The sequence below is a fragment of the Cupressus sempervirens genome, chromosome 3 (genome assembly GCF_028749045.1).
Source record: "Cupressus sempervirens isolate cs-2001-9-10 chromosome 3, ASM2874904v1, whole genome shotgun sequence".
Taxonomy (NCBI): domain Eukaryota; kingdom Viridiplantae; phylum Streptophyta; class Pinopsida; order Cupressales; family Cupressaceae; genus Cupressus; species Cupressus sempervirens.
The window spans coordinates 571,897,526-571,910,199 of NC_143120.1; the positions used below are offsets into that span (position 1 = coordinate 571,897,526).

The 12,674-nt window shown below is 36.3% G+C and overlaps 1 protein-coding gene across 1 annotated transcript in view; it reads left to right on the plus strand.

Moving 5' to 3' along the window:
• The first annotated feature begins 3,108 nt into the window (after window positions 1–3,108).
• Window positions 3,109–12,674, plus strand: part of LOC149567713 (protein DETOXIFICATION 40-like) — a 33,971-nt gene continuing 24,405 nt past the window's right edge. Inside the window, exon 1 of the mRNA XM_089820970.1 lies at window positions 3,109–3,387. Coding sequence (XP_089677096.1) covers window positions 3,127–3,387 — 261 coding nt within the window. The 5' untranslated portion in view covers window positions 3,109–3,126. The remainder of the gene's footprint in view (window positions 3,388–12,674) is intronic.

Consider the following 12,674-nt stretch of genomic DNA (forward strand, 5'->3'; position numbering starts at 1 on the left):
CCTGGAACCTCTCTGTTTCTAAAATTTCTATTATTTCTTTCTTTCCAAATACCCCACCAGAGATGAGGAAGAGTAATTTTCCATAGGAATTGAACATCAGAATTCTTAGAAGGGCATTGCCAAATTTTAAAAGAAGATTCCACATTGTTTTGATGAACCTAGGTCAAGTTCCAATACATAAGAATCTCAGTCCAGACTTGTTGGGTATAAGAGTAGTTTAGAAATAGGTGCTCTCTATCTTCAAATCCATTCTTGCATAAAATACACCTATTCACCAAATTTATACCTCTTTTCTGCAAGTTATCAAGGGTCAAAATTTTATTTTGAAGCAAGACCCAAAAGAAGATGTTAATTTTAGGAATGAGACCCTTAGTCCAAGCTTGAGACCAAAAGGGAAGATTTTCCTTCTCCTTAGAAACAAAGAAAGAAGAAACTTTGAATTGCCCACTAGGGTCAGCATACCAAATAATCTCATCCTCAAAAGAAGGATGGAGAGAAACAACATTGAGAGATAATTGGATGTAATTGAAGCTTTGATCAATGTCCTTCAAGTTCACCCAAGAGTCGTTCTGCTAGTAATGACTAACAAGAGTGCCATATCTCTGCTTGCATAAGTCAACTTATGTCATATCTTGAACATCTTAAATCAGGGGGTGATCCTTAAGCTAGACATCTTCCCAAAATCTCACCCTAATCCCATTACCAATTTTCCAAGAGCACCCTTCTCCAAGAATTTTCTTTGTTCCCTGCATAACTCCCCACATGGAGGAAGGATGAATAACATCAGAAGAAGAGAAGAAATCAGAAAGAGAAACAAAATTAAGAAGGTACTTGTGTTTCCAAATGGTGCTCCACTCTTTGTTTTCATGGAAAACATGCCATCATTGTTTAGCTAGAAGAGCTTTATTCATGCTTCTGATTTTCCGGATGCCCAGTCCACCTTCCCTGACCGGTTTACAAACTTGGTCCCAAGCAATTAAAGGCATTCTCTTTTTTTCCTCTGAACCAGTCCATAAAAAATTCCTTTGAATTTTGTCAATAGCCTCAACAAATTTAGTTGGGATTTTAAAAAGACTTAAAGCATAAGTTGGTATACTTTTGAGAGAAGGTTTAAGAAGAATTAATTTACCAGCCTGGCTTAAAAGGTTCCCTTTCCAACCAACCAACTTCTTGCTGAATTTATTAATAAGGTCTTCCCAGAAGGAATCCGAAGCCTTCAAGCCTAAAGGAAGACCTAGATAGGAAGAAGGGAAAGAACCTATAGAACAACCAAGGATTTTGGCAATTTTATGTTGTCGAAGAAAAGGGGTATTGAGAAAAAACACAACACTTTTATTCCAGTTAACCAGTTGGCCCGAGGCAGAAGAATAAAGATTAATTGCTAGCTTCAAATTTCTGACTTCCCTGACTTCAGATTTCCCCATAAAGATGGTATCATCAACAAATTGGCCATGAGAACATATAAGAGGATGAGAAGAGGCTTGCTAATACCTTTGTTACTAATGCTTAGTAGGATCTAAATTTAATCCATTATAAAAACACACCTAAGTAGACATGAATTATCATAAGAACTCTTTAGAGGTTTGTTTAAGATCACCATTGCATTACAACCACAATAATGTGCATGAACACAACCATGTTACATAAATAACTTTGTCCTTGTAAAGTGATTGCTTAAGTTGACATAATAACTACTATGCACACAAACCTTGTTGACACTTGTACTCGACTATCTTCCCTTGTGAAAATGTTAGTAATCAAATACCTCATTCCATTGGCTTTTATCATGTCATCATGCATCATTTTTCCATGTGTAGGTTAGAGATGCAATGCATGTAGTGTCCTAGGTTTAGCTCATATAGAGTAATGGTGAGGAGAACTAGAACACCATACCAAGGTCAATAACAATAAGCAAGCATGTAATATGCTTCTAAATTAAATACAAGATGTATTTAATAATTGTTTACATTTTACAAGTGAATGGGTTCTTCTTTAAGTTTTAGATGTTATATTTTGAATTAGGGTTAGTCCTTGTATACACCACCCTACAACACATGTAACTAGATAAGAATTATCATAACAACACTTCAAAGGTTTGCTTTAGTTCGCCGATACATTACAACCACAATAATGTGCATGAACAAAATCACCTTTAATTAACAACTCCTCCTTCCGAAGTGATTGATTAAGTTAACAACAACTATTATGCACACAAACATTGTTGACACTTGTACTTGATTATTTTAACTTATGAACATCTTAATCCTTTAAACACTCCATTCCATTGACTTCTACCATGGGACCATGCACAATTTTTTTGTATGTAGGTTAAACAAGTCAAAGTGCATGATGTCCTAGGTTTAACTCATTAGAGCAATGAGGAGTAGATTTGGAGCAAGATAACCAAGGTCAATAACATCAAACAACCATGCAATATGCTTCTGGAACACTAATGCAAATTGATGTAATAATTCTTTATCTTTTATAAGTAGATATGTTCTTAACATTTTAGAATTTTTTTTTTTTTTTTTTTTGGAAGTCATCAACAAACAAGTTTTAAATATTATATTTGAATTAAGACTCGATCTTAAATACACCACCTTAACATGTAATTTTAAAAAAATACTTTAATTTACTCAAACAACTTTAAAAAAGAAATACAAATTTAATTGACTTTCACAACAACAATAAAATTATTAATAAATATAAAAATTAACTATTAAAATATAATAGAAATATCATTTATTGACTCACAACTTCTTAAAAAGAAAAAAAAAACTTCAATTGACTTTCCCAACAACAATAATTTTTTTTAATAAATATAAAAATAAACTTTTAAAAATAATAGGAATATCATTTACCTCAGAGCAACCCAAAAAATCATTGACATATAACTTTCGCAAGTGCAATATGATTTTCAATAATAATAATAAAATAATAATAATAACGTCGGGCTGGCTATGGAGGAGTGAAATATCTGGCGACAAGGTGCATAACATGAAATTGACCGGAAGATAAAACGGAGCCCGTGTACAACTAATGCAGTCACAACTACCAGTCCTTCAGCAATCGCAACATGAAAATGGAGGGAGGGGGAAGGTGTTGTGAGTGTTTTTCAAGAGCAAGATGTCTCAGTATGAATATGTACAGCTTAACAGTTTGCTGCCCAACTACGACAGCAGTCACAGACGGCTGGGTTTTGGCAAATCAACATGGTGTGAGTGTAAAGCACAATGCAAGCTTGCAGCGCCCACCATCGTTGCCTCTCTCTTTCAGTACATGTTCTTCCTTGTTGCCGAGCTCATGGCTGGCCATCTCAGCAAGTTTGATTTGGCTGCTTTGGCCATTGCCTTCACTCTTGTCAGGGGAATTGGTTATGGTTTCATGGTAATTCTGTTTCATTTTTGTACAATTTTTTCTTTATGCATCCACATACAAAACATCAATTAATTATCGGTACAATTGTTGTATGAAGTTTAAACAGTCGGCACTTTCCGCTTTTCAAAATTTTGGGGCATCCCAAGCTATAATGACAAACAACATGGGGACTCTTTACTTTTGGACCAGACATTGTCCAGTAACCATCTAAAACACTGCTAAACAGTAAATTGGTATCAGTAATGTGCCCGTCAAACGACTGACATAATGTGAATTAGGTTGAAAATGCCTCAGTGCTTGAACGGTTTCTCAACGAATGATTTCTACATTAGTTGTTAAATCTTTCAACTTCTCATGTCTGACACTGACTCCAAACCTGATGAATTTGCTTCAAAATTGGCAGGCATATCCACTATTCAAAAAATTGGTTTTGCAATTGATTCTTTGATCCATGGTCTCACAGCAGAAGTTAAAAGACATTTATTACAACACATCAGATGTTAAAGACATTCATTATATCTAAGTTAATCCATTGGAACTTGAGTAGGATCAGACACATGCCTACTATTAACCCAACAAAACCTATCTCCTCTGTAGACTTTTTCTCCTTAATGTACTAGGTGAAAAATTTAGAGCCTTCAATGCCAAATTTCAATCAATTCATCTTGGATCTCACTTTTAGACCTTGAACATTATGAATTTGAATTCTTCTCCGCTTATGCTTGGCACTCAGCAATTCCTCATCAAACGGATTGTCTTGCAAATTAGACTCAACAGCCAAAAGATTCTCTTGTAACACATTCTTATATCTCCTTGATTGTCTCTTCTTTCAAACCACTTGAAAGAGATATCTCCAACTATTGAAATTGGTGTTCCATCTGTCAATGTGGGATCGCTTAATCAGCAGGATCCTGTTGATTTCTTGTAGAGTAGCATTTCTTTCATTATAGTTTTCAATTTTGAGCATGTGAGCGTTTAGTTTAAAACTGCACATCTTTTAACCTCACTCTGCATTATGTTCTTTATAAGAAGGGTCCTAATCTCAGTAGGTTGATGGTCTGATAGTGCGGGAGGACACATTTTAACAAAGCTACATCAATTTGGTCAATACTTCAGTTATCACTATTAACATAAATTCTATCTAGTCTACTATAAATCCCCTTGTGACCTTTTTGAGAGTTACACCAAGTAAACCATTCTCTTCTGACCCTTTTAAGCCCTTAAAAAGGATCATACAGCTTCAGAGTGTTTTTCATCTTAAACCAAAAAAGAAACATCATTTCATTTTCAACCCATATCAAGATCCTTGAAATTTTTATCAAATCTTCTAACAATATATTATCTTTCAGGTGACTCTAGACCTCTAACATCCTGGCTAGTGAAAGTAGTTAAATTTAGAACCAGATAAAACAGAGAAGAAAAATTCTGAAACTAAAAAACACACAAGAACAAGTTATTTGTCCTGGGAAAACCCTCCACTCGAGGGTGAAAAAACCCAGCCACACCAAATTTGATCCCTTATTGAAGGCACAAAATTTGGATACAATGCTTTTAAACTAATCAGCCGATAAATCTAATCAGGGATTGGTAACTCTTAACAATCAATAGAAGTATTCCCTTTTAACAGTTCAAGCCACACCTGCTTAGCATTCACAATACATACTAAACTTTATGTATCTCACAGATACTGCGAACATGATGAACAAATCATACACAAAATGTCTGAAGCAGATGAAACAATAAGCAGCTACGGTGATGTCTGTAGCAGACATGATGATAGCTGTTTCCATTACAATAATATCACTCCAACTTAAACTTGAATAACTACAACTTTCAAAACTCTTGTCAATGCTCAACACTGCCAAGAAAGACTATACCAGAGGTAGACAAAGAGACACCACTTGAAGTACGATAAACACTTGACAAAATTTACATCACATGCCATTCCATATTCCATCAACCATGTGGTCTCAATCTTTATTGAACCGTCTGCAAGACAGAATAAAATCGGATGACTGTAGAAGACCTTCACAACAGGAGCGTTGCCAGAAAGTACAGTAATCTCAATGGAGCTTTTTACACAACGATACTTCATTATAGATTGTGATGGTTATGGGACAGTCATTTCACCTTCAAAATCCATCATAAGAAGGAGATCAACCGCAGAGGGAAATGATCTGGCAACCGTAAAAGAGCTGCTTCAAAACATACTCATGATGGCAATAGTAATACAGAAGAATAAAGGAAGCAGAGATGATCAAACTGATCAGCAAAACCAACAAAAGAATCATATAATGATAGAACTGTTCATGATAATCTTTGCAGAAAATAGAGAAATGAAAGAACAGTCCACCAATAAATAGGTTGGCTGCAACATAGGAGAAAAGATGACTTCATATAAGCATAGCCATCACAGGTACAATTGGTAGCCCCTGTCGCTATCAAAACATTAGCACTCCCTCTTTGCAAAGGAGATATCATTTACAGATCTCATGCCAGGGAGTCACTTTACATGACAAACACAATGGCTATACACATGCGTTGAACTTCATCACATATTCTCTCAATGTGATAGCATAATGGATTCACTTAACATGATGTTCACCATGGCTACTCCCATGAGTGAAATAAATACAAGCTCACATCATAGAGTCACTCAACATGACATCCACTGTGGCTACTCCCATGAGTGGAAAGAGTGATGAGGGTTTTCACCTCAAATTTGTCGATCTCAAAGAAAGATGCATTACAGGTGCTTTCACCCCAAATTTCTCCATCACAAAGGAAAATGCTTAACAAAGGCTTTCACCTCAAATTTGTCCATGACAGAAAAATGCATTACAACATGAAGCAAGAATCACTGAAGCTGATACGCTCTGTCAACAAGAGCATCACTCTCCATGATATCGTGTTTTTCTTGAAAATAAGAAAACTTCACTCTAGCAAGTGACTTGGTGAGAATGTCAGCTGTCTTCTCATCAATGCTAATTTACTTAAGTTCAGTTGCTTTCCTTTGAAACATATCTCTTAAATAGTGATACTTGATCTCCACAAGGTTGGTTCTATCATGAAAAACAAGATTAAAGAAAGATTAACACAACTTTCTTGTCACAAGGAATCATTGTTGGTTCCAAGGTCTGCCTAAACAGTCCTGTGAGAAGCTTTCCAAGCCACACTGCTTCTCCAGCTGCCATACAAGCTTGCAACATATTCAAGCTGTACTATGAGCTATACATGACTGTTTCTTGCTGCACCATGAAATCATCACAAAACCTAAGCTGAAATAACAATCAGAAGTACTCTTCTTGTCTGGCACACATTCCGCTCAATCTGAATCAGAAAAGCCTTACAATTTCAGATCTTCACAAGAAGTATGTTTCATACCATGTCCCACTGTACCACTCACGTATCTCAGAATATGCTTAGTTGCAAGAAGATGAATCTGTCTAGACTCACACATGAATTGACTGAGAGTGTTAACATCATAACATATATCAGACCTAGCATTGACTAGATATATCAATGATCCTATCAATTGCCTATACATAGTGGGATCAACTAAAGCTAACTGGCTGCAACCTCATGTTTTTCAGATTTGCTTCCATAGGACTTGACATAGACTTCAATCTAACATACCAAATCTTTTCAAAACATCAATAAAATATTTCCCTTTACTCAAGATAATCTCATTCGGTCTTTGCCACACTTCTAATTCAACCAAGATCTTTCATCTTGAATTTAGAAGCTAACTTTTTCTTACATTTTGCAATGAGGTTATCCTATCCAGTAAGAAATAGATCATCAACATAAAGAACTCAAATCAATATTTTATCATCAATTACCTTAAGTAGAGATTTGGATTTGCATCATTTTTAGGAAGCCCAAGCTTAATAAATAGTGACCAATCTCACGCCATGCACGTGGAGTTTTCTTAAGATCAGACAAAGCCTTTTTCAATCACAAAACCATTTGGCTGCTCAATAAGTACCTTTTCTTCTTTTACACCATTCAAGATTGCCATCTTTCCATCCATTTGATGCATTTTCCATCCTTAAAACTTATGCAATAGCAATGATAGTTCTAATAGAAGTATACTAAGCTACAGGAGCAAAAGTATCATAATCTATACCCTGTTTTTGAGAAAATGCTCTTGTTACAAATCTAGAATTATACTTTTCAACATTTCCATCAACTATATGCTTAATTTTGAATAGCCGCTTAGAAGATACAACAAACTTTTCTTTAAGCCTAAAAACAATATCCTAAACATCATTCTTGATAATGGATTGATATTGTTTCCTCATGACATCTCTCTATGCTTGTTGATTTGAAGCCTCTTTGAAACTTGAAGGCTCGAATTCAATAATATGACTGATTAAAGAAACATTACCTACAAACTTATGAGGTCTCTTACTTTCTTAGAAAGAGGGACAAGGGGCTGCAAATTTTTCAGCCTCTTGCATAGTATGTCTTACCCACAAAGGTATCTTCTTGTCAAATGAAACATTACTTGGACCAATTGTGGAATCTATAGGATCAACTAGATCAATAGGATCTTCTAATTCAGGAGAATTCCTTTAAATCTCAGAACAGGCATTAGGGGCAGCAATATCCATATGTTAAGAAGTCTCATGATTTTCTCTATTGATTTCCATAGTTGTCGCTTTAGATCTTTTGTAAGGTACGTCTTCAAATGAAACATCTCTACTGATTTCAATCTATTTTTGTCCTAGAATGTAGATCTTGTAAGCTTTTGAAGATGTACTATAACTAACAAAGACTCCATTCTTTCTTGAAGGCTCTAACTAAGACCTTTTATCTTTACATACATGAATGTAAACTGGACAGCCGAAAATTTTGGAATGATTGACTTCTGGTTTGATACCTGAGAATGCTTCTTCAGTAGTCATATTGTCTAAAATTTGACAAGAACTACAATCAATAAGTAGGAGATAATTTCCACAAGTCAAATTGTGATATTGCTATCAGGATTTAACTATGTGATTTTAAGTCAAACTCATTGACCCATGTTTCCTGAGTAGTGATTCAACGTGAATCCATCTCTCATGAGAATAAATGGAACACTTAGCACTCATTGGATCTAGGTGATGCTCATAGGGGTGAAGCACCAAGACTTCCCGGGAGGTCACCCATCCCAATACTACTCCAGCTTGAACGCGCTTAACTACAGAGTTTCCTCCGTGGGTAAACACAAAGCTTGCAACCCCATTTGCAAAACCTTCACCAAGTGTTGTGCCTTATGAACCATTCATTAGATCCATTGAGTGCTAAGTGTTCCATTTATTCTCATGAGAGATGGTTTCATGTTGAATCACTACTCATGAAACATAGGTCAATGAGTTTGACTTAAAATCACACAGTTAAATCCTGATAGCAATATCACAATTTGACTTGCTGTGGAAATTATCTCCTACTTATCAATTGATGAGCTTAAGGGGCTTTCTAATGAATGGTTCATAAGGCACAACACTTGGTGAAGGTTTTGCAAATGGGATTGCAAGCTTTGGGTTTAACCATGGAGGAAACTCTGTAGTTAAGTGTGCTCAGGCTGGAGTAGTACTGGGATGGGTGAACTCTTGGGAAGTCTCGGTGCTTCACCATTGTGAGCATCACCTAGATCCAATGAGTGCTAAGTGTTCCATTTATTCTCATGAGAGATGGATTCATGTTGAATCACTACTCATGAAACATGGGTCAATGAGTTTGACTTAAAATCACATAGTTAAATCCTGATAGCAATATCACAATTTGACTTGCTGTGGAAATTATCTCCTACTTATCAATTGATGAGCTTAAGGGGCTTTCTAATGAATGGTTCATAAGGCACAACACTTGGTGAAGGTTTTGCAAATGGGGTTGCAAGCTTTGGGTTTAACCATGGAGGAAACACTATAGTTAAGCGTGCTCAGGCTGGAGTAGTACTGGGATGGGTGAGCTCTCAGGAAGTCCTGGCGCTTCACTCTTGTGAGCATCACCTAGATCCAATGAGTGCTAAGTGTTCCATTGATTCTCATGAGAGATGGATTCATGTTGAATCACTACTCATGAAACATGGGTTAATGAGTTTGACTTAAAATCACACAGTTAAATCCTAATAGCAATATCACAATTTGTCTTGTTGTGGAAATTATCTCCTACTTATTAATTGATGAGCTTAAGGGGTTTTTAATGAATGGTTCATAAGGCACAACACTTGGTAAAGGTTTTGCAAATGGGGTTGCAAGCTTTGGGTTTAACCATGGAAGAAACTCTGTAGTTAAGCATGCTCAGGCTGGAGTAGTACTGGGATGGGTGACCTCCCATGTGGAAATTATCTCCTACTTATAAATTGATGAGCTTAAGGAGCTTTCTAATGAATGGTTCATAAGGCACAACACTTGGTGAAGGTTTTGCAAATGAGGTTGCAAGCTTTGGGTTTAACCATGGAGGAAACCCTATAGTTAAGCGCGCTCAGGCTGGAGTAGTACTAGGATGGGTGACCTCCCAGGAAGTCCCGGTGCTTCACCCTTGTGAGCATCACCTAGATCCAATGAGTGCTAAGTGTTCCATTTATTCTCATGAGAGATGGATTCATGTTGAATCACTACTCATGAAACATGGGTCAATGAGTTTGACTTAAAATCACACAGTTAAATCCTGATAGCAATATCACAATTTGACTTGTTGTGGAAATTATCTCCTACTTATCAATTGATGAGCTTAAGGGGCTTTCTAATGAATGGTTCATAAGGCACAACACTTGGTGAAGGTTTTGCAAATGGGGTTGCAAGCTTTGAGTTTAACCATGGAGGAAACACTGTAGTTAAGCGTGCTTAGGCTGGAGTAGTACTGGGATGGGTGACCTCTTGGAAAGTCTTGGTGCTTCACCGTTGTGAGCATCACCTAGATCCAATGAGTGCTAAGTGTTCCATTTATTCTCATGAGAGATGGATTCATGTTGAATCACTACTCATGAAACATGGGTCAATGAGTTTGACTTAAAATCACATAGTTAAATCCTGATAGCAATATCACAAAGAGAACTACGATCATTAACATAAACAACTGTTCTGCAAGCTTCAATGCAAAGAAAGGTTTGTAGACCTTGCTCATGGATCATGACTTTCGTTGTCTCAACAATAGATCTGTTCTTTCTTTCTACAACTCCATTTTGTCTCAACAATAGATCTGTTCTTTCTTTCTACAACTCCATTTTGCTGTCGATTGTAAGAATGCAAAATTCCCTCTTAATCCTTGCTTCAATACCATAGTTACAATACCGTGGGGGATGGGGGGATGGCAAAACAGGGGGACAAGTTTCTAGGACAGGGGGACAGAGGGACCTTAATTTGGGGATGACGAGGGGACAGTGGTGGGGAATGGGAGGGGGTGTGTATATATATACATATGGTACTTTAAATGCTAGTTATGAAAAGATGTATTGCACTAGAAGATATAAGGATGTAAAAGAGTAAATACTTGAACATGAGATGGAATTGGAACATCGAACATTGAACATAAATAGTCAAATCAGCAAATAGTCAACATCAAGACTTCCCCCATCCTTGGCAAAGGTGGTGGAATTTGGTGGCGTCACTGGGGATGGGGTCCCCAAGTCCCTGATGCGTCCAAGTCTCCGGGACGTGGGGCAAAAAGGGGGGGATGTGTCTTTGTGTTACTATGTTCAATACAGAAATTTTGAAAGACCCCAGAAGTATATTCCTCCTCATTGTTATGCCTTAAAATTTGATCCTCTTTTTATAGAAATTCTCAACTCGAGCTTTGATCTCTTTATATCTAGACAACACTCATCAGACTCTTTAGTTTTCAGAAAATAAATCTAGGTCTTACATGAGAAGTCATCAATAAAAGTCACATAGTACCAAAAATTACTTGATGAAGCAACAAACATAGGTCCACAATACTATCACGGGACTATTTCGATATTAAATAGTATCTATTTTCTCTCTCTTCCATCTTTTTCTGATGGTCACGCTTTTTGTAATGTTTCCATAAACTCCTTCTATTCATTATGGAAACTTTCTTTTTCACTCTACAAGAATGTTTCTATTTCCTCTCTCCTGCCAATTATAGGAACATTCTCTTGTATCTTGTATATATAGATCATTCATGATCTTTGTTTAATAACACATTCATGATTTTACCATAATAGGCCTTTTTGAAAATTTTTAAATTCATTTTGAAATTATTAGTTCAAAATTTTCGAAATATTTGCCAATGTGTTCAAAATTTGCATCTTTTTTTTCCCTCCAAACCCGACTAGGGATTCAACGTCCAATTTTTTCTGCAATTTCGTGGCCGCCTTTTTGGGCATTTCCGAGCCAACTTTTTTTGCACATCTTCTGCAAAGGGTGGCGTCTAGGGTGTTTTAAACCCTCTGTCTCTGACTTTTCGTCCAACAATTTTGTTTTCAATCATTTTTTTAACAATCGAGTCTATCTCTTTTTTTTGTTTTTTCAAAAATGGCTAGGATTTCTTTCGAAACTCTCATTTTCTGTAGCAGTTTATAAAACGTTTTGTAGATTCCTAGTGGGTTTTTGTAGATCTCAACTTGGTCGGTCTCTATTTTTCCTAGGTGTATCATTTTCAATGCCTCAATTTTCAAGCTAGCGGAATCAAAATCTAATTTCATATTCTTTGTGGGTTTTTCAAGCTCTCTTTTGGGTGTCTTCAAATTTTTTGGGGCTTTCGTCAATTTGCCTCGAAGCTCATGCCATCTCAATTCTTGCATATTTTTTCATTGGAACATGTGCAATGACATCTCTCACCAGTCTTATGGTGGAATGCAGTCAACAATTCAATGAAAAGAACTACAACACTCGGAAGCTGAGAATGATGACAATCTTCAAGTATCGTCGCCTTGAGGCACTTGTTCTGTTTACCAAGACTCGTCCTACCACAGCCCAACATTGCAAAACATGTAGACCTCTCTCATCGACCTGAGGCTACCTTTTACGCTTTTTAAGGACATGCAAATTTCTGTTTTTTGAAGATAGATTGACCATTAAGGGAGGGTATTATGATATTAAATAGTTTCGATTTTCTCTCTTCCGTCTTTTTCTAATGGTCACTCTTTTTGTAATGTTTCCATAAACTCCTTCTGTTCGTTATGGAAACTTTATTTTTCACTCTACAAGAATGTTTCTATTTCCTCTCTCTAGTTCGTTATAGAAACATTCTCTTGTATCTTGTATATATAGATCATTCATGATCTTTGTTTAATAACACATTCATTATTTTACCATAATAAGGACATTAGATGGTGCCTTCGTAAC